Raw genomic sequence first — 22980 nt, 5'->3', positions numbered from 1 at the left:
GTAATTAATTCTCAGAATTTAAGAAAATAATCAATAGCAGAAAACAGTAAGATGTTTGTCGATATCAACATCCCAAGAAGCAAACTGGATTAGATTCAAATTGTTGTTCTTCTGAGAGAAAGCAAGTGATGACAGATAACCTTAACCCCTCCCTCCCTCCCAGGCTAGACACCACCAACGCATTTATCCTTATCTGATATGAGTTTGGTTTTAATAAATGGCAACAAAAAAGGTTAACCTTAATTCACAGGTTAACTTTCAATGGAGTGTGGAGTACACAAGGAGTGAAGAAAATCTTATAATTCACCTGGATTTGACAGTTAGCAATTCTGTTGTTTTCTCAAATTCCCCTTAGAACTGGTACTAATTATACTGCATATAGTCTCTGATAGAGATGAAAAATACCAGATAAGAGTAAAACTGAGCAATCCAAAATTTTTTTGCTGACTGTACGATCAGAGCACAGCATAGCAGAGTTTAATGGGATGTAGCTTTTATTTTTTTGGAGCACAGGAACAATGTTAGTGCCATTGAAAGCTACAGACATAGTTCAAACCTGATTCTTTCTGTAATCCTGCTGAGAGTGTCTCAGCACTCTGTAGCAAAGCCGGCATATGTGTCTGAAGGGAGCATGACGCTGGTCTCCAAGCTCCTCCAACCGCAACATCGGGCCATCACCGCTGTCCATAAATGGTGCTTGCAACAACTTGAAAATCTACAAATTTATTAAAAAACAAAGATAAAATCCCATGAGACACTGCATTCATCTGATTAAAATTAGGGTAAAAGCACTGTGTCAGCATCTTTAAATTTCTAAAAGGTACATCAGAAATACACTATAGTTACCAAGTTTCCTGGCCATAGAGTAGCCTGGACAGAAGACGTTGTTGGTCACCTTTATTCAACACCATATTCTGTAATTTTTTCTTCTAGCAATGGTATGCCTACAGTCCACCACCAAGAGCCTGCTGAAAGCTAGAAACTCAAAGGATCTTTTGGTCCCAATAATTTGGCCAGGTTCTCTGTTACTAGTTTCTCTTTTCTGACAACCTTCTTGTAGGCAGAGTTTAGAGAAAAATGCAGCCTACCTGCTTTAGAATATTCTGTTCTCTCATAAGCTTTTGCCGTTCTCTGTTAGGTTTAGAAAATACCACTTCAAGGACGTCTTGTCCAGAATTAGTTCCACCAGTAACAAAGTAGACCAAATCCTCCAACAATTTGGTAACAGATCTACAGAAAAGCCAGAAGTTGTTAATACAAGACTACAGATTCTATCTGTTCAAAGAACAATGCCAGCGTAAGTTTACATAGATTTCAAAATGCTAAGTGAAAAAAGAACACCAATTAGAGACTGACTCAGATGCTGGATAAAGCACAGAGGTTTGTACAGAACTTAAAATTAGGAACTAATGCTCCCTATTGCTGTAGCCTTACTGTCTAATAGCTAAACCATAGCAGCAGTAGGACAACGGTATCACTTTAGGGCAACTATATGCTCACCAAGTTCTATTTGGCAGTTCTTTAGATTGCCAAAAAAATAAAAATAAAAAATCAGGTGATAATCTCTCCCAAGGCCAAATAAAGACATTGGCTATAGAAGCACATGGGCCCGGGTTTTACACAGCCGACTCTGCGCTCTTTTTGTGTGGCCACGTACTTTTCATGGACATTGTCAGAGGATTTGCAAGAAGTCATGTGTTCAGTCTTCACAAGATGGATTATAAATTCCCACACTCAATTTGCAAAGCCCATCAAGAAAGGTATGCTGTGGATTATTCCTCCAAGTTCACAACAACAGTTCTCATGCTCTCATTTCACAGAGCAACAGGGAGGGTTTGACAGAATAGGCTTGAAAACCTCCGCTATGGACACATCAACAATAAAACCATCAACTTTTTTTTTTTTTTAAATCTAATCACATAGGAAACAAAATCCCTCTCCTGAAGATAACATACATAGATAAAATTTTCAAAGAAACAGTTATTGAGTAAAGGAAACAACATTATCTGAACCAAATTCTTGCTTCCTTACCTTCTTTCATTCTGGGTTATTGTTCCCTTTTCCAACTTGCCAGCAATGGAACCTAAAACCTTACTTGCATCATTTGCAAAATCCAAGTCCCGAACCTCTGCAGGGGAAACTGGTACTATAGCAAAAGCTTCTTTGTCCTCTTTTACTGGAGAAGTACCAATCTGAAACCCAGAGAAGTTTTATCATCAAACCAAAAGGCAGGAAACAAAGTAGTGACTCACATACTCAGTGATAATAAAACAGAAGAAAAGCCACGCTCCACTTAGACAGTATGAGGCTACTGATGAAGTCAAACTTTGAGAACAGTACCGCTCTGTGCAAGCTCAAAGGTGTTCCTAAATCCAGAGAAACATCAGGAGAGATTGCAAAACGTTGCTGTAGACAGTGGAAAAAATTCTCCTCATGATGACTGTCGTACAGTAGAAATTGAACAGCGTAACTAGTAAACTACTATGAAAACCTAAGCTTTTAGATGAAACATTTTGCATAGGCACTACTCATTGCTGTTAAGCTGCTTGCTGTTTGACAAACCCAGCAGTCTCAAGGGACTGGAACTTCTCCTACCAACACCACTTGCATGAAAGTACAGGAATCAAAGGATGTGCTTATATAAAGTAACAGGACTTACTTTAAGCATCACAGGTTTCTCCTCCTCTTTATCAATAGGGATATTGGTACTATGAACCCAGGTGTTAGTGCAAAGGTGTCTAAGTCTGACATAAGAGTTCCTGAAAGAAAATCAAAAGTTTCAAAGCATGAGCCAGTTACCCAGACGGGAAATCTTTGCATTGTTCAAATTGCAAGATGTTGGCAGGAACAGGTGGGAAAAAAAGTGTCATCTTTATCCGTGCAGCATACCATAACAGGAGTAAGACTCTTCTTTCCTTATTTCATTCTATAAATTCACCTTAAGAAGTCTTCTTATATAATAAAATAGATTCTGCTGTAAAACAGAACTACTTCTATATTTTGTTGCTGTAACTCAGCTGCTGCACAGTAACAAATTAAGCCTCTTCAAGTCCTCACATTTCCACATGCTATGGTGTATCTGAACTGTCAGCTTTCTCCCTTACCTTTGTATTTTTCAGCCTATAACTCCCTGCTATCTATTTTATATTTTCTAAACTGAGAATTGACTCTTTGTATAACTAGTCAATGTTGTACAAGCAGCAAAGGTCCATTAAGACACCAGAACACGAGACTAGCACGCAACCATTTTCTCTAGCAGAAATCCTATGGGGACAGCAGTTCCCAGACTTAGTTTTCTCAGGTATTTCTGGCAATGACACTATTTTGCATGTACCAGCTCTTTGATAAAAGATGTCAAGCCACAGTCAGATGAGCATCTTAGGCCAGGATAAGAAACAGTCTCTCAGCTGCAGTACAACCTCCTCTCTCCACACAACCATGACAGCCCTAAGGACAGAAGAGGCAGCCAGGACAGCTGCTTTTGGTGGCCATGTTAACTTCTGCTAATTTAAGAGTATCTGATGATTTAGAGAGTTGCTTAGATAAAGTAGATGGAATAAATATGCTGTGCTTTCTCAGTGGGAACAGACAGCAAAGAGCCTGTATGCAGACTGTGTATCTTTGAAGGGTACAGCATCTTTTAAGTAGCAAGAGGTACCATATGAACAGCAAAGGACATGTAAACAATAGAAAATTAAGCGCTAAATACTTGATGTTACATCCTAGCTAACATAATACAGACAGGTCATGAGAGTGGCTTCAGAGGGCGCCCAAGGCTTTTAGTTCCAGTTTGTTCACTGGGAAGGAAGTCACTTAATCTCCGTTTTCCCATCAGTAAAATAGGGTTCTGTTACTTATAACTCAATTGTAAAGTACTAAAGTGAAGCTTCAGGCACTTGCTAAGTATTTCTGTATTAATTTGAGGAAGAATCTTAATGCCAAAGGATAAAAAAACCATAGCGGGAGACAGCTTTACCTTAAAATAAAATAAAAAAAAATCAAACTCCAAAGCAGTCAGTTCTAACAGTACACTTAGCTGTACCTGGGGACAAGGCTATCTCCTCCTCGCAAGGTGGTAGGGTCCAGCTCAAATATGGAGGAGATATCATTTCCTTCAGGCACAGACACCAGGGAGTACGCCATCTTCTCCTGAGCACTGCGCAAGCCTCTTCTGGAGGCATCCTGCTCAGGGTCCAGCTGTGGAAGAAGTCCCATCACACACAGTCAGACCAAGCCCTCCAGACCCACCTGCCTAGTGTTAAACAGATGTGTCCTGTAATTTGCAGACATAACTCTGAACCACTCCAAGTACCAGTTAAGACAGCTGGGCTTTAGGACACCAGTAAAACTGAGAAGTAGCTGATCTTGCCAACCATTTCTTCGCGTTCCCTGGTGTTAACTTCTGAGTATTTCTGGATCACAAACATAATAAAAATCCTAAACCACAGAGGTTATGTCTTTCAGACAGTGCCAGAAAAGACTCAAAATCCCCCAGCCATTCACCCCACAGCGCACTGGGAACTCTAACTAGTTTCAGATGACCCACATCTGCCAAGATCCCCACCCCTGACACTACTGGCTTTTGAAATGTATTTGTTAGAATTATCATTCTAACAAAATAATTGTGTGAGCTGCAAATACAAAAATCAGCTATACTATGTACCAACAATCTTGCTGGGAAATAATCAACTTCAGCAGCAAAAACAGGACTCGCACCTATCAATCACAGACAAATGAAACAAAAGCTAATCAAGAAGTTAGCTGTCTTGCTGTTCACACTTCAGCTTATGATGCACTCGAACAAAATGATACGCTACAAAGGACGTGGCATCAGAAGTATCTTTTTTTCCCAAGGTGCTAGCAAATTACCAGCCTCCTTTAACAAAGATACTAACATCAACTGAGTAAAACCCTGGATTTTGAGATGAAAGGACAAAAGGGTAGGAAAAAATAAAGATAAACTAGGAAAAAGCAACAACAACTTTCTCTAAAACCTTTCCTAGGGAACTACCAGGTATCACTAGTCAATAGAAAGGTTGCTGTCTGACACAACACAGGAGCCAGCTGTCCAAGTATAAACATCTAAATCCTAGATGTAACATTCAAAGTGATCAAGCAACCAATTTATCAGCTTCTCTGTGACCTTGGCACCAGTGCAAGTAGGCACCCAAAGTAGTCAGCATTCAAGTACCTGTCTTTCAAAGTCCTGGTGTAAGGACTTAAACATACAGAAAAGGTATCTAACATTGCTTGTGCCTCAGGTTACTCTGTAGTTAGCACATTTGTAGTCAATGAACTTAGCTGCAAAGTAGTGACATTTAAAGTCTGATTTTTGCACATGGGAACAGACAGTTAGCTGTATGGAACAGAAATACACAGTGGGAGTGTGCCTTCAAGAGAAGCAACTATACACTGAATAGAGTCCATCTGGAGGCTTTACACTAGGAGAAATTCGCTCACTTGGAATGAATTCTCTGAGTTTCAGCTGTCTCCTTCATCCCCACAGTAAGGCAGCTGCTCTGTATTCACAATGTGTACTTCAGGAGACAACTGGTCAGTTACTGACACTGTGGCAAAGCTGAAAACGAGTAGTAAATCAGAAAGTAGGAAATGGGACAATTTAGGGAGAACTGAAACTTCAACCCCAAAGCTGACAAAAGCTGTCCCCTTTAATGTTGCAAGGGTACTAGGCATCTCACCCATGCCCATTTAAACCCCACTCTTGTACAGCTCACTGAGGTATAAGGAGAAAAAACCAACAAAACACAGAGCCATGCTAAAAAACCTGCCATCTTGCAGACAGCTCACATTTGGATAAAAGTTGGAGTTTGGATAAAGTTGGATAAAGCAGCCTACACCATCCTGTCACTAGTGAATGTTAAACGATGCAGAAAATTTGTGTCAGAAATGAATTATGTGCTCCGGATCCTATTCTTTACGGTCTATTTTTGCCACCTAGTGGTAAGGAGACAGAGTAGGGAAAAATCAGCACAACTCTCAAACCAGTGCATTACTGCACTTATTATCAGATGGAGACATTAGCGTAACACTAGTAGGATGGATGTCTACATAAAAGACCTCAACACCGATTAACTTCCAAAAAGCTAAGCCAACAAAATAGTTCAATGTTGGGTCTCCCCCTTCCCCAAACAATAGCTTTGTGGTTTGGGGTTTTTTTGGTGGGGTTTTTTTTTGGTTTTTTTTTTTGTTTTTTTCATTTTCTAGTATGTTTACTGAAGTCAAGCTGTCAGAAGATCAGTGTTTGCTGCCAAATACCACCAAGAACTAATCAGGATAACAGCTCAATATCTGGGGGCAAGGGTTAGCATTTTAATGGCCAGGCTATAACAACAAATCCTTTTAGGAGGAAAACTCCACCTCACAGGATTTTAAAGCATTGCAGTGCATTTTTAAAAATCAGAGGAGTAGTTCTTCTGCATATCCAAATGGGGCAAATCTTCCATAATACAGGATAAATGAAAAGCTGCATAAGCCTACAATCAAATTCAACTAAAAAAATGTAATCCACAATGGAAAGTGCTGTTCCAGTTTTATCTGTTTCCAATTACTGAAGCAATGCTGTTTCCCTTTGACACCAAAGAGAAGCTTCTATTAGTACAAGGCATCAGCACACCCAATCTTTGACACAACAACATTTACTGAAAACACAGACTTGCTTTCACAGGAAAATCAGAAGAATGGCACTGAAATCATTCTCACCCTGCCATTCTTGCTCTCTAGACCCTTTATCCTGGCTTTCCTGTGACAAGCTAAAATGAGAGAGGGAATTCGTTTCTTAAACAAGGAGGTCAGACGACTGACTGGCACAGCACTACGTGAACATCTCATTAGGGACACTTGCCATCCGTTGTCACCTTGAGCAGCTTGCTTTTTAGACCTATTCAGGAGAGCACTTCAAGGAAGCAAAGGTTTAAGAAATAGGAAGACAGAAAAAGAGATGCTACAAAGTGGGGAGGTGAGGGGGTCCATGTAACATATAAATTTGGTTTCAAGTGCATTGCTCTTCACTAAAGCCTAATCCAGTTTTCAATATCCACTCCTCTGGATAGGCCTTAAAAGCCTTCAGATCGTTCTCAGTTTTTTAGTTTCTTCACTAGCAACAAAGCCTGGGCCATCTATGCCATGGCCAGGTAAATACCTGGGCCTGTGTCAAGCCCTCCTCAATTAGGGGCAAGATCATACTCTTGCCTATACTTACTGAGGATTGACACTCCAGGTCATCTTCCTCATAGTCAGGGTTTACCTGATGAAACAGAATCACAGGCACGTCAAAACTCTAACAGAGCTGGAAAGTGGGAAACAACCTCAGCGTGGTCTAAACTTGTTTTGTAAAATATGCACTCTACTGCTACAGCACTACCAGGCATGCAGAACAAATATACTGTGCAAACCGATTCATTTCTAATTGGGCATCTGTCTGTCCATGAATTAAGCAGTTAAGTAATCTGCAAACATGCAGAGAGATTTATCTTGTTCGGGATAATCACTAAAGGAGCAAGAGGGGTAGAGAGTTACCAAGTTTCAGGTTTTTTTTTTTTTTTTTTTTAATCCCAAGTGGAATTTCCAACTAGAAATTACTGGCTTGGCAGAAATCTTTTAGAACAAACACTATTCTAACCATGGATCAGGTGAGCAATCTCCTCTGGTATATTTTTGCATGATGTAAGACCATATTTTTGTTTTGGCTGATTAGCAAACCCAAGATTTACTGGAAAAGCTCTATACTGGATCACTACTGAAAAGGATTTACAAGTGTGCATGTGACAAAATGCTGCTGTTTTTCCAATCTGCTTATCAGAAGAATATAAAATGGGATATTTAATTTGGACTTTTCCCACTAAAGCTCTCAAGTCAATAGCATGGGCTGAGACAGCCCTTCTGCCCTGCTACACACTCTTACATCCAGGACAGCTTTTACTTACAGAGGTTTGTGTATTGGCATGTTGACATATCTGTGCTTTAAAGTAAATAGAAGTAGTTTTAATAAACATTTACAAGTGTTAAGCAGCAAAACTCACAAAATTATAACCCTTAGACTTTTTTCTTAAACTTTTTTTTTTAATAAAATATATCTTGAAATCTTATTTCAATGGGGGAAAGATGTCCACTATGGAGAGAGAAAAATACTTGTTTTGTGCATGGACAGTTAAGTGTTATCTGCAATTCTTACAAGACTGGTCTGAAGTCTAACTGCATTTTCATTTTACACTCAGTTCTACAATTCCTCTCGGAAATCAGTGATTCAAGAGAAAATAACAATAGTTGAATTCATTTTCCCCCCAAAGGCTCTCAGCCACTTACAATTTATTCTTCTATTAATAAATTCATCCTGATTCTGCTGCCCACATGACAGGATACTATTTAGTGCCTGTTCTTTGCAGGAGAAGAGTTATTGCCTCTAGAATTCATACAAAAAGTGAAATAAGCTCAAGACTACCCCTGTACCGTGGTATTCTTTCAAGTCTCTTTCATCTTGTTTTCTATGTTTAGCTATCTACTTTTGTATTAATACTAAGGACCCAGACACCACTCTCCTCTCCTCCCCTCCCCTCCGTCTATTTTTAGGGCAGGAAATGAAAGATTTTCAGAAGGTGTAAAAGGCAGAAAATACTGTGGAAGAAATGTCAGAGTTCCTGACAGTAAGGAAGCAAGCCCCAACACCTACCTCTGCTGCTAGGTAGTGTCCAGTAGCAAGGTGTTTGAACCTGAAAAGGCTGTTCCAGTACCCCGCGCCACCACGACAAGGATCATGCTGCACCACCTACAAGGAAAGGGAAACCACATTTACACCGTATGCCAGTGACCTCCCTTTCAAACACAGCATTTACCGTATTTCATATACAGGTGGGAGGAAACAGAACGAGGAGCTCCAGAAAAGATGAAACAACCTTTCATATGTGTACACACACAGCAGAATAAATACTTTGAGCAGGCTACAATTAGTTCACCTCAACAGTTTACAAACATTGATTTTCTGCTCATTGTCAAGTGACAATATCTGTTTGCAAAGTCACTGACCATGGCTAGCACTCCACTGGAGTCTGGGGGGTGATGGCAGGAAGATTATGGTGCAAGTTGGCAGAGAAGTAATTAAAGAACGTGCTCTAGATGTGCATGTGTTGCTAGGTCTTGAAACAAACTTCCTGAAGAGATGCAACAGCTACTTTAACTTTTTGGTATAATTAATTTTTGACCTTCTGAAAGTAGGTGAGGGAAGACACCTGAAAACGTTTCACATGCAAGGGTGTTGCATAAAAGAATATGAAGACTGTCATATTTACTCTCTAACTTCTCTGTCATAAGCCAAGCCTCCAACATCATATGATCTGTTACTTCCTATCAGCTACTCTGTGGGTGCACCCACTTCCTTAGGGAAAACTCAGCACAGCTGAGTTGTGCCTTTCAGGGAAGGACTATCTTACCTCTGCCTCGCATCTACCACCAGGTAACTGCATACACATGGGCAGTTACTACAGAAGCTACTGATGTGTTGTAACATGTCAAAGTAACATCAACTATAGGTGGGCTTTCAATTCAAATAGGGGAAAAGCTGTATATCAAAGCAGATACTTCTGGAAAGAGAATATGAAAAACACCTATCCACCATTACAATTAATTTTATGATTCTCACATGCAGTTCGCATGGCAAACATTTAAAGTCATGAAATTACTCTGATAATACCAATAGATTGAGGCTATTTTAAGAAGCCAGTGATGGCCAAGGTGTTAGTCACTTTTTTTAAAAGCCAAGAAAAAGAAAAGTCCAGGCAAGCAACGTACAGAGACTAGCAAAGGGTTGCAATCTCCTATCAAATGAGGATATGCATAATCACATTATTCCACAGCAAAAATAGAGTGTTCGGTACACTCAGCAGGACAGTTGAAATAATTAACTGGTGTGAAGCTTTAGTGACTGGTAAGAAAATTACTTGATAGATGCTTCTCTGTCCCCTTTTTCTGAATTGTCAAGAGCCTGAATTTGAGAGCTATCTGCTACAGCATTAGAGATCAGAACTCCATTTTGGTTTTGCATGGAAAGCACAGTAAATAAAGGAATTTTAAGACTAAGCTTCTAATGCCAGGAGGACCTTTACCTAAAAAAAGAAATCCAGGTACAGTTTTTAAACAGAAACAGTAATTGTTCCTACAAAGCCACCCCCAGCCTGGGTTACAATTCTTACCTCTACTTCCCACAGGGCTTTTGAACTGGTTGCAGACGTGGCCGACTGCCTCCCTGTCGTTCTCAGGAAGACATGCTGCTTCTTCCTGTGCTCATCGCAAGTCAGAAACTTCTCCTGCTCTGCATGAAACAGTCTCACCACATCCCCCTGTCAAAGCCCAGACAGCATGGTCAATAGAGGCATTACCCATCAGTGAACAAATTACAAGCAAGTAGAATTTTTGAGTCTTACCCCTTTGAGAATATCATCTTTGTTATCGCTCCATTTCATGAAGAGGACTATTTTCCAGCTTGTATTGCAATTCACAGAGTTGACCTAAAAGGAGAACTAAAACCATTAGTCCCACTGTCTTGTGCCTGCACAAGATACTGCCACGAAGTACTGCTTTGCCCTTTAGACAATTTTCAACAGAACACCGCAGTCCCTGTTGCATTACTCTAGAGAAGGAAAACCCTTTCTGCATTTACTCCAGAACAAGTAACTACAGAGCTGACTTGCTAGGAAGTCACTTGCTACCCACCACCGTGCCACAACTTTTTGATTTTTAAGAAAAATTTTATTTTTAGCCAGTCAAGCAGAAGAGATCAAACTCAAACCTCTGTCCAGTGCCCAACAGATAAGAGGAAAGTCTGATAGCTATATTAAGCTGCTGATTAACAAGATAACCACAATGCCACAGGTACCAACCAACTTAGTGATAACCTGATTTTCGTAAAACACAAGTCCTAGCAGCTTAGCTGAAAGATAGAGAGGTTTGTACAGTTGCTCCAGCTGTGTCAGTTTGCCCTTACCTCATTGCATCCTGGATTATCGACAAGCTGATGACTACTGGCGTGGAGAGGCTGGCCAGCGTTGACGGGATTCAGGACTACTTTGTCTCCAATGACAACCTGTAGATAAGTGCAGCATCAGACAAACTTGCAACCTGAGAAAGCTCTTTTTCTTTCTTTTTTTTTAATGGGAGTGACAGGAGGAAATCACCTTCTTGCAGTTTGGAGAGATGCTAGTCTGAGTATGAAAACCAGGATTCTGTTTGCTTTAGAATTTAGCTCATCGTACTCAGTCATTCAGGCAGAAAAAAAACCCTACACTATTGGACTCGGAGGCTTGCAGAAGAAACACAGACTGCAATTCTGGTAACTAACCTATCTGCTGCTTTCCATGGAGTTGTTTCATTGGTTAACATGTAACAAATAATTCCCATAGCAAAAGGTCAGCCAAAAATCATCCTCCTCCAAGACGCACTTTCATCTGTAGTATCAGATTCTTGACCAGGCTGGCATATGACTCAAGACAAATGCACTTTATTATGGACAGTAAAGGTCCTGTTCTTCCCTTCTTCTAGGGCAAAGTCTTACTTAAACTAAAAACCAAAAAGCCTTTTCTGTATTGAAGAGAACTGTTCTTAGTGATAAAGCGTCTGAGAATTGGTGCGATTTAAAAGAGCTTAATGGCCACTAAGACTGCGCTTTGGCTTTACTGTGTGCGTGTCTGTAGAAAAGGACCAGTCACATCAAAACGTATGGGGCTACTCTACAGGATAAGTTATTCCCATTTGATAAAGGCTGCTGTGTTTAGGTGCCAAATATATACCTAGACTATACCACAGAGCACACTGGAGCTTATTACCTCATGGTTTTAGGCAGATAGCATACCCAGGTGACTCAGATTTGTAAAAAAGAGATTAAGAGATTAAAATGGTAACGCATTTAATTCAGAACCAATTATTTTCCAGATTTCCCATGAACAGGACCATTTAACCTCATTACCACCTCATTCCTCATATACAAAATGATGATGAATTTTGATTTCAAACTGACAACATTGAAAACCAAGATGCTAATTATCTGCTCCAAATCTACTGAAGAAACTCAACATTTCCTACCATTTTGAATTGGACAGGAATTGTGAAAGGCTAGCGTAATTAGGTTCCTTATTCCCATCAACGTTAAATCATTCCACGTTTCCAAAATACAAGTTACCATAGCAATTTTCCTCCCCCTCATGACAGCATAGGAAAAAGGTTGTTCCTGCAACATCACACACTAAAAGATCTGTGCATTTCATTAATTGCAAGACAGGCCTCCTGAAATGAGCTTTGCCAAGCTGTGCACAAAGCAATACGCGAAGATATTCCTCTTAGCACTTACGCTGTCTCCAATGGAACGCAGTTTGTAGAAGGGCTGTATGTAGAACCAGGAACCTTCATTTCCAGCTTCATCCAAGGTCACCCTCATAGCATTCTTCTCTAGTAGAGCTGGAAGCCTCTTATTTACTGTTAAGTATTTGTTACTTTTTAAGTGAAGCAGCTAGAATAAGAATTAGAGTTCAGTTCTAAGAATGCTCATTTTTCCTCCCCTCAATAAATAGTGAGTGTGCATAAGATAACCACAGTATTATACAGGAATTAAAATAAAAACTAAATTATATAAAAATATTGATGAATTCAGGCACAATTTCACTTACACTTCTTTCAGTATATATACAGTCCTACAGCACAAAACATCTTCAGCTAATCCAGCGGTCCCTTCTCCAGCAAACAATAAACACTTAGAAATGCTCTTGTCACTTTACAACAGTCTGTACAATAACCCAGGGTCAAAAGTTGTAAAATGCTGGGGACTAAGTGGTTTTCCCTGGTACGAAGGGGGTGGTGAGATGTAAAGCTGCTCTTATCTTGCTTTGCTCTGTCTGATTTAACAGAAATCGTGACTACTTCTTTGAAGACTCCCTTCAAAAAACTCCCATTCTTCAATCCTCTGCTGTGTACCACCTCACAGACTGCACACCGTCGGCATGAGTATCTAAGCTGCAACACATCATATGCCAGCTCCCGATCTACCCAGCTCCAACTGTTGTTAAATATCCCGTAAATTTAGCGGACAGGTACTTTTGCACAGAAAGCGCTCTTTCATGCCTTTTGACTACCATAAATAGTGGTTACTCACAGAAAATTTGGGAGCTATGGGAAAATATGGGCAAACACTTAGCACTGCTCTTAACAGTGTTGATGTTTGTAGTCCAATCAAAAATGGATATTGGTATTTTTCTTTCATCATTAGAAGTAGATTATTTCTTTTGCCTCAAACACATAGGCCAATAGCAGACTTAATTCAACCAAGGCAGGGACTTACCTGCCCTTCCTCCATCAGCTTGCTCCAAATCCTGCAGTTGCTTTAAAGGGCAGCCAACCAATTTCTCCTTGCAACAAGAAAGCCCAGTCTGCCTGTGCTCCTAGCCACCCCCTCTCTTGGCTGGTATTACGTCAGCAGAATAAAATAAAAAACATTTGTAGAGGAATTTCTTAACCTAAGGCTCAGGTAACTATCCCTACTTCTGAAGTGCTGAGGCACTCTACCTAGCAGCAGTAGGTCTGCTTTGGTTCCAGGGTGAACCTGCACCTGCTGCTTGTTATATTCCCCATTTATTAAAGACTTGTCTTTTTTAATTATGCAATTATTATACGTTCCATTTTTATTGGGTTTGATGCTTCCCCCCCCCAATTCCCTGGGACCTAGCATATCCTTTGCTTCAATGGACTGCGATTACTTCTATGGCTCGATTTTCCTTCTCTGTGTCAGTTTACTATTTAATGTGTCAACATTTGATTGTGAGAGACCATATTTGGCATTGCACAGTGCCTGTGACATCTTCCAAATGGCCAACTCTAATGAAGGCTCTAAGAAGCATTTCTGAAGAAAGCAATCATATGGTGACCTCAAAAAAGCACAATTAACCCATAATAAAAAAAGCGACTCCATCATAGCCATATGCCCAGCTCTTGCTTCACAGGATCCCACTTCAGGACACTGTCACACCCTGCAAAGCTACAGACTCTTGTCCATGAATTCCAGAATTTTAAAGTCACACTGAGCAGGGGAGTTTGAGCAAAACCCTATACAGCTTGCAAAGATGTTCACAGCCTACCTGGATAACATTGCCATACTGGATGACTGTTCCCAGCAGCTTTCTGTTTTCAGTTTCATTCTGTTTCTTTTCCAAATCTGCCGCATGCTGAAATTAAAGGAGAACAATTCAGCTGCTGACTGTTTTATAAAAAGTGTGGCCAAACACTCGAGGTTCTTTAAGAGTATTTCAAAGAACTGGAAAAACAATGAGCATCTGAAACAGCGCAATTTCCTTCTTCCAACTTCCAACAGCATCATTTCCGATTCCCTCTTTCAGTTGTTTAGGAAGACAGACACACACCATTTAAGCAATCCGAAATTTGGGTAGAATTTGACAAAATTTTGGAATAAAACAGGAGATGAAAGACTCAGACAAGATAGAAAACAAGCCATGAGAAGACAACACCACACCTATGGAAGGAAGGTGAAAAGGGATGGGTAACAACTCAAGCCAGAAGCCTGTATTACTTTCTACTGTCTTCTATAAAAATTGAAATAAAAGGACCTCAACTTTGGATCTTTATTTTACTTCGCCAACGTAGGCCCCAACTTTTCCACAGCCTGCCTTTTTATGATGACTCTAATCACCTTCACCATGCAGCAGGATTATTTAGAAGTCATTTACAAATGCCCACTGCAGCTCTGAATATGTGAGTTCCCAACTTCCCAGCAGCACGGAGTTCATACTTTGTGAGGCTGAAGGATACTCTGCGCTACATTAGAGACTGGCCATGAAAATACAGCTGGGCATTTCTCTATCACACTAACGTGGTATTAAAAGGGAAAGCCCTTGCAAAATTGAATGATCATAGGGATACATTGTTCTATTTAATAATTTATAATTAGTCTCTTGCACTTTGTTTTAAAAGAAGTGAGCTATTTTGCCCAGGCTGTTTTTAAACCATTTCATTTGGTAAAGAAATTCTCTCTTACATTACATGAAAGACTACTTTTTCATTAAAAAAAAAAAAATCTGTATTTGCTTTAACCGATATCTGGTGGTAGAGAGTAATTTAAAACTAGACTTTTTTGGAGGCTAAGCATCAATGTTTATGGTGTGGTTCTCGGATCTCAAGGACTATAGTAGGTCCAGTTTTCTCCTAGAGGAGAAAAAAGTGCCCCCATTTCCTAACTGTAGTAAGGTAAAGTAGTAATAACCCAGGACAAAGCTTAGCTACTGCAAAGGAAGAGCTATCTGTATACTGTTATAAGATTTCAGCATCTTCAGCTTACACAAAATGTGCTATTTTTAGAAGTTGTGCTAGGTATGATAGCTGGCTTTCGCTCCAGGAAAACTTGGAATACAGCTGCTCATTCAAATTCAAAAATATATTCAGAAATACAATGCAGCATAATTTTCTCTTTATTTTTGAAATACAACTTTCACACAACTTGATTTCAAAGTATTCTGTCGAGAAAGGATTTCTTCAAGATGCTCGGGGCCTTTCAACTATCAATGGCAATCATGAAGACAGGACTTCTCTGCCTGCACTGGATTGGGTGCCACATTTATTATAAATAAAATAGTGTATTCTGTGAAAATAGGATTAAGACTTTGGATGCATTTCAAAAGCACACACCAAAACTGACAATCATTCAAGAAGAAAGACTCATTTTCTCTGGCCACTAGATGTCAGCTTCTCAACCAGCACTGATTCTTGATACCAAAGACAGACAAGTGTCCCAGATTTGAAATCCCTTAAATGGCATTAACTTAAAATAACCTGACCTCAGCATTGAGCGCTCCATAGCAGACAATAAATTCCACCAGCAAACAGAAGCCAAAAAAGGCAAGTGATGATGAATACATCTTGCATCATCAGTTTCATTAGAAATTATATGCACTGATAAAGAAATCTAATCACAGGCAGAGCAAACAATTGTATGCACATGTTTCAGGGCATAGCCCCCCCCCATACACATCATGCAAAACGCAGGGTTTTAGTGTATTTCATGTGCCAACAAATGGAAAAGATGACACATGTACCCATATGATTGGCAGAAAAATAAGTTTTGATATGAGTAATGTACATGGGACCAAATTATTTTAAAGCCACGCATCAGCCCCAGGTCACTGAAGACCTGATTTGGCACATGCTACATAAAGGATTAGCCTTAATGTCAGAGCGATGCATGTTAAATAACCTCCAATAAAACTGTAAAGTACTCAAATCCCTTCACCAAATCAAGCAAGCAGTTCATGCATGGTGGGACATTTCTGTACAAACATCACTCTGCTGGGGCTAAATACTGGAAAAATCTAATCCTGTCTTTCCATAGGGACCCCAGCACAAAATGGTAAAGTGTCAGACTAACAGGAACAGGTCCCAAACACCTGACCTGGAATGTACCGTGGAAAGAGAAGACAACTTTAAATGACATTGTAATCTGGGCAATTACACAGTATTTTTCTTCTACACGACGCAGTATTTAGACCATACTTTCTCTTAAAATCCATGAGCTCACACACATAACCTGCAGGCATAAACTTTCCCCTTACCTTGTACACCAGAAAAACCAAACCCAGAATCCCCCACTACTTCAAGCTTGCTGGCACGGTCTACTTCTTTCATCATCATTAAAGGGGCAGGAGGAATGCAGCACAAGTGAGGGACCTTTGTGCTACAGCCAGTACCAAAATAGCTTTCTCCTTGCCAAGTTAATACTCCTAGGTTATAAAATCATGTTTTCAGAAGCAAAATGAGTCAAACACTCAGCCTTTGTGAAATGCAGGAGCAAGGCAGCCATATGGCAATCAGCAAATGACACTCTCCTACAGGGCCATTTTGTATTTCAGTCTACAATGAGCTTAATATAGGCTTAAAGGAACTAAAAATATTTAGAATTGTAATTTTGACATGAAGTACTCTAGCTATGTAATTTTAACATAAACATGGAGTTTATTTAACTCTAAAGTCAACAGATGGTATTTAAGTTAAGTTGGCTTTTTTTTATATAGGAACTCTAAAAACAGCAATCAATTGCATTACTGGGTTTTCAACTGCTGAATGTCAACATTTTACCCAGAAAATACTAAATACTGCAAGCTAATAAGGAAGGAGAGGCTGTCTGGCCTTATAATTACTCATAATTACCCATCAACCTTTACATGTATCAACAGCAGCTATGTTTGTTTGAGGCATCCCAATAGATTTATCAAACCGGTAGCTCAGATGGCATCTAGCAGTACAGTTAACGCCCGTGACTTCCCACGTCGAGATGCAATGCCTGAGAATCCTCTACTCTGTGTAGTTGTTTGAAGGGTCCCATTTTTATGCCGTTACCACCCAAAATGCCCACGTAGAACACTACTACAAGTTAGCACAGGTTAACAGCAAAAGCTTAAATGGCTACCATGACTCTAACCGAGTATCATACATACCGATATTGGGACACACAGACCTTGAGCAGCATGTTGTCATAAATCAGAGGATGTTTAAAGAGTTAGATCTCAGTGAATGTCTCAAAAGGAGTCTTGTATACTGATTTCTAAACACTCTCTTGGTGTCTCCGGGTTAACTGTGTCAAGTTGATCAGAAATACTTATTTAAAGCAGTATGGATGAGAGTGTTGATGAACAACAGCAGCCCAAACATGAATACTTACGTGCAGTTTATTGAGTAGAACGGCATCTGTTGTGCTGTTAGCTCCTGGCTTTGCTGCTTTCCAGAACTGCTTTTGAGCAGAGTACCGGTTCATCGGACATAGTTTGAACAGGCAATCTATAAAAACAGACAAAATAAACAGAGAGATTGCTTCAACCATTTGTAATTATCTGGATTTTTGCTGCTAACATTGTCCAAATATTCCAGCAGCAAGGAAAGGTTTATAAACAAATTCCAAAAAGCTCTTGATCAGACAAATGCTTTTTTGAGCAACAGGAATGTTGCCCCATGAATGATAAAAATTAACTGTTGCTGCCAAACATCTGATGCAAGACCAGAAAATTTATAACTTGTCCCAGTCAAAAACACTACCATACTAAAATGGTAACACATTTCAATGCTTTCCCAGGCAAACAGATCCATTTGACACACAACTTCTTGTTTTTCTACTTTAGCAGGTACGCTACTTCAAACAATTAATGTTAGGTTGGGTGTTTTTGGTTTGGGTTTTTTTTGTTGTTGTTTGTTCAGTTTTTAAATCAAATCCCTTCTATTGTTAGGGAAAATGAGGCACAAAGAATTGGAGAAACTCGCCTAATAAAGTAGCAGCAGCAGCATAAAATACCCCCAAACAATAGCATGCACAACCACAGACATTCAAAGCATAGTTCCAGGTAACAGCAAACCCCTCGGGGTGTCGGGTTCTTTACCCAGTCCATCAACACTGTTTATTTAACATTCTGCCTGGCAAACGCCAGGAATTACAGCTCATTAGTCTTACTAAAAATACATTTTTATATTAAAGAGATGCTAACTTATCAGTAATAAAACCAAATTAGTTGCGTTTACTATTTTTCCTCTTCTCTGTTGCTAAGCAACTGAACACGCAAAGAAAAAAATTAAGCTATTCAAAGACAGTGCCTAAAGTAGCAGCTTAGAAGTTTAAACAAAGTGCCAAAAAAGCCAGAAGGCTGTTCCCAGTGCCTCTTTGGCAATGGCATGGATGTAAGACTCCAGGCTTCTAATTCACATGGTATTTCTCAAGGCTCCTGGTGTATTCTTACAGGCAAGCACTGCGATTTGGGAAGCAGCAAGCTGAGGAGAGACCTACCTGGGGGTTTTATCTTTGCTGTCTGAAAAGCACAGCTGCTTATGGGCTACCTTGCTAATAGACACAGTGGATGCATGTCAACCAAAAAGGGAAAAACCCCACTTTGAAGACGAGTCATTTCAGCTCTGCCAGAGGTTAAAGGTGCTGAAGGGGCTGAGCCCCGCTAGAGACAGACCTTGATAATTTTACCTTGGGATGCCATTTGAGATGCACACCTTCGCTATTTCATGCCTTGAAATTGCCCTGCCTGCCTGTCTAATCCATCCTCGAAGCACCGTAAGAGCACACCAGGCAGTATCAAACACCTTTCACAGAAGGGCAAAGGTCTGTCTTCAAAACTAAATCCCCTTCTAACGGGGTGAAGCACCGGTGGCAGATCGTCGTTTCATCTCACAGTGAGCCACCAACTGCCAAATGGGCTGATCAACTTGTCCCAAACCACCACAGCAATCCCTGCAGCCTGCTTAGCTGGTGGCCCAGTATACCAGCAACAGATAGAGTAGGAGCTGGGTATGGCACTGGGGATCTTTGATGGAGTGACACATATTGGGGAAGGAGAGAAAGAGCTGGGGGTATGTGGAAGGAGGTTTAATTGCATCTATGCAGAAAAATTGACTTCCACTTTGACACTACCAGCTTACAGCTTCTGAACAAACAAGAAGAGTGGAAAACAAAGTGCAAACCACACTTCCCAGGTTTGCTGTCTTCAACGTATTTTTCATTTACATAAAGATGATTCACAGAGATTGACAGCACAGAACAGATTCAAAAAGCCACTGCAGGCTGGCACTTTAAGCTAAGCCTATGCATTGTAAGCAACATACCAGCTATAAAATTTTCTATTTTTGCTTAAACCATCAGTTCACACAATGACAGCAATTAGCACACAGAACTGCATAGAAGAATTGATTGTATGCTAGATTTAGTCACAGTGCAAGTGTACTTTTTTCCATCCTTTTCAGTCAAGAAAGCTGTCAAGTTAGGCTTAACTTCTAAATTGTTAATTGCAAGCAATCCCCTCTCTTCCCTGTAGCACAGGGGAGAGGTCTACAAGTGTTTGACCTTGTCCAACACAAGAAGGGAAGACCATAACGTGTTTTTCTTAGGTTTTCTTCCTAGTTACAAAGCTACAGATCTAAAACAAACAATGAAAAGCACCCAACGTTTTTTTTTCTAGTATTTGTTCTATGAAATCTATTTCTTAAGTGGTTGAGGAGTTAAACTTAGCCTTATTCACCTTAATATGACCACCAGAGGCTGGTTAGTACCGAATGTATTTCACCATGGGTCAAACTACATGAACCTTATGGCCAGAAGACTTTTAGATCTCCAGATTCTATAGGCTTATATGTTTACAAAAATCAACATGCAGAGATGTGCTAGCTAAGTACCATCACGGTCAGCAATCTGCAACCCACAGTAGCGATGATTGTGTAAGATAAACCAACTACTTGTCAGACACTATACTATGGAAGTTAGGACTATTTCTAACAGATCCAAAATGAAGCCAAAGAAGCTGAAATAATCAGTTATCTGCTCTGATCATGGATTCAAGCAGCTTTAGCCACACGGGAAAGGTGATAAATAAAGCTATTACTGCAAAGTAATTACTTCTCATTATACACTGTTTGTTGAATATTAACCATGAAGGAATGCATTTTCTTTTCAGATCTTCATGATGTACAGTGAAAAATGGCAGAATTGCAGATTGAATAAGTATAAAAATAAAATACTACGTAACTGCTGATGAAACGATGACACATCATCATGCCTGAACACCGAACAAAGGCCCCGCAGCAAAAAGCGATTGCATAATTGTATACTACCCATCATGCACACGCACAAGAATGATGAATGAAAGTTATATGGATGTGTATTAAATGTGCATTTCAATGTTTCCAAACTAAATCCTGTTCTTTTGTCAGCAATTACTTTGCATCTAATAAAGTGGACTGAGTAAGACCATAATTGCACCATGTGATACATTAATGCTCTCACTGTTTGGACATTTAGATCCCCACATGGGTCTCTGCCACCTCAAGCTCACAAAAATATTTCCAGTAACGTTTGGTTATCCCTCTGCATGTACCAGCATCACAGAGGAATAATCAAAATCAAGGATACTGGAAACTACAAAATTCTATGTTCTGAAGTATTCTGGGGTTCAATGAAGAGAGAAACTTGCCAGCTACATTACGCCAACTGAAATTCTTTCTACCCCATGCTTTTAATTTTCTCTTCTTCCTTTTCCATTCCCTTCTCTTGTACTAGACCTTGCTTCTTTCCTACCCGGTTGTAGTCTCCAAACTTCCAACCTCTCCTGCCAGTCCAAGCCCAACCAGTCAGATTCTCTACTTCCATCCTGATTAATTTATTTGGCCCCCAACAACTGATTATTCATCCCTTCTCTTTTCCCCCCATGACAGCAACGTACAGGTCTCCACCTAATACCTGAGGAGGGATTATGTTCTGCCCAGACAATCCTCATCTCCCCAGGTTTCCCAACTTCATCATCCAAGGCACCTTACACTCCCAAAGCATAAGGAACTAGAACTTTACAAAGCAAAGGCTGGGCTTTTTTCCTTAACCATCAACACAGTATTTTGCCAATCACTTTTTAGGAACACAGACCTTTCTTTAAAAACACATCTGGGAAAAGTACTTGGCAAAAAAAAAAAAACAGCCAAAACAGCAAAATTTAAAACATCAGGCTGGAAAAGCATCCAGTAATGGAAACTTGCAGCCAACCTTGAGCCTCCGCAGTGCTTCTACCTCCACCCCGTAGTGAACAAGAACTACATTGCATGGGGGCAGGTAAGCTGCTGCTGGGCAAGTGAAAATTATTGTATGGTCAGTCCCTCTAAAGGGGTAACAGCATCTGGGCTCACAGATGCAGGACCTGATTTAAGTAATGGACCATCACTGTTTCACGTATCATAACATCAGCAAGCTCCCTTTTGGTGCTGCCCTATGACAGCTGGCTTGCTGGCTAACCCCGTTCCGTTCTACCTGTCGGGTTCAATTCAATGGGGTAAGCATTATTTTTGCTTTCCTAGCAAAATGAAAAACCTGACCAGACTGATATTTTTCTTTCTTTTTTTAAAATGGACTCTTGCATGGGAATTTAAGTAGCATTTAGGTATGCCATTAATAAGATAATTGTAAAATTTAACGCAAGACTTGTCCAAAATTGCAAATACCCACTAACTTCAGAGAGGCTGGAATGATTTGGAGAAGCGAGCGGAGTATTTCAGAGCCCACCCAAGATACAGTCACCTTCTTTCACCACAAGCTGCCTAGAAATACGTAACTCAAACTCAGACATACCTATATAATTCCAGTCTTCCCTTCAGAGGGTTTCCCTACCACTTGGGGCATTAAGTGATGACATTCCAATTCTACCCTCGGTATATGAAGACAGCTGAGAAAGTTGCTAAACTGACACTGCTGACATCCAAAGCTCTTAGTGGTGCCTTTGCTGGGGGACAGCTGGACACCAGCCACTATTACAACTTTCCATCTTTGCTACTGTCAGAGATCAGCTCAGATCAGTTTTGAGTCGCAGTACGCAATTTTTCTCACTCTGCCATTCTCTAGCATGCTCGTTTCTAAATGATCTGGAAGTACTTTTAGCTTCAGCCAGGCTGGTTGTGTAATACACCACTCATCATTTTTTCCAAATCTCCCCTGGCTATTTTAAGCATTTAGTAGAAAGTCTTCACCAACTTTTCTGCAGTTGGAGAAAGCAGGCATCAAATATTTCATTGGCAACAAAAAGGTGTGTTATTTCATTTTTTAAACACAGACCCAGACTTTACAAAATGCCAACTGGAGAAAGTTAGGAGTCAAGAACAAGTATTCCCTCTCTCTCAAAAATCATACTTCAGAGTACCTTCAGATGAGGGAAATCTATAAAGATGAAGATATTTAAGTCACAAAACCCACTGAATATTTAACACCAACACAGCTGTTTCTTCGTTACTTGAAAAAAACAAACTCCTTTTTGCACAGCAATACTAAAATTAAAAGAAAATTAGCAATTCCCTGTTGAAATTTAGCAGTTTCTCTTCAGACTTTTCTATACTTAGGTACCTGATATTTCCCCAAGGCCAAAGCCTGCTCACAGTAGAGAATAAATGTAAGGATAGTATTTT

At 40.0% G+C, this 22980-nt stretch overlaps 1 protein-coding gene across 1 annotated transcript in view; it reads right to left on the bottom strand.

Annotated features, from left to right (window-relative positions):
• The window catches only part of ITPR1 (inositol 1,4,5-trisphosphate receptor type 1), a 187309-nt gene that overhangs the window by 111983 nt on the left and 52346 nt on the right, over positions 1–22980 (bottom strand). Inside the window, exons 5-17 of the mRNA XM_076346702.1 lie at positions 17717–17832; positions 14130–14216; positions 12353–12511; positions 10994–11092; positions 10434–10517; positions 10203–10349; positions 8687–8782; positions 7220–7264; positions 4043–4197; positions 2660–2759; positions 2032–2192; positions 1089–1230; positions 557–715 (exon numbers count right to left, since the gene is read on the bottom strand). Coding sequence (XP_076202817.1) covers positions 557–715; positions 1089–1230; positions 2032–2192; positions 2660–2759; positions 4043–4197; positions 7220–7264; positions 8687–8782; positions 10203–10349; positions 10434–10517; positions 10994–11092; positions 12353–12511; positions 14130–14216; positions 17717–17832 — 1550 coding nt within the window. The remainder of the gene's footprint in view (positions 1–556; positions 716–1088; positions 1231–2031; positions 2193–2659; positions 2760–4042; positions 4198–7219; positions 7265–8686; positions 8783–10202; positions 10350–10433; positions 10518–10993; positions 11093–12352; positions 12512–14129; positions 14217–17716; positions 17833–22980) is intronic.

This window comes from Aptenodytes patagonicus, chromosome 8 (genome assembly GCF_965638725.1).
Source record: "Aptenodytes patagonicus chromosome 8, bAptPat1.pri.cur, whole genome shotgun sequence".
NCBI lineage: Eukaryota > Metazoa > Chordata > Aves > Sphenisciformes > Spheniscidae > Aptenodytes > Aptenodytes patagonicus.
Note: the sequence above shows the minus strand (reverse complement) of the source record. Positions and strands in the feature narration are given on the sequence as shown.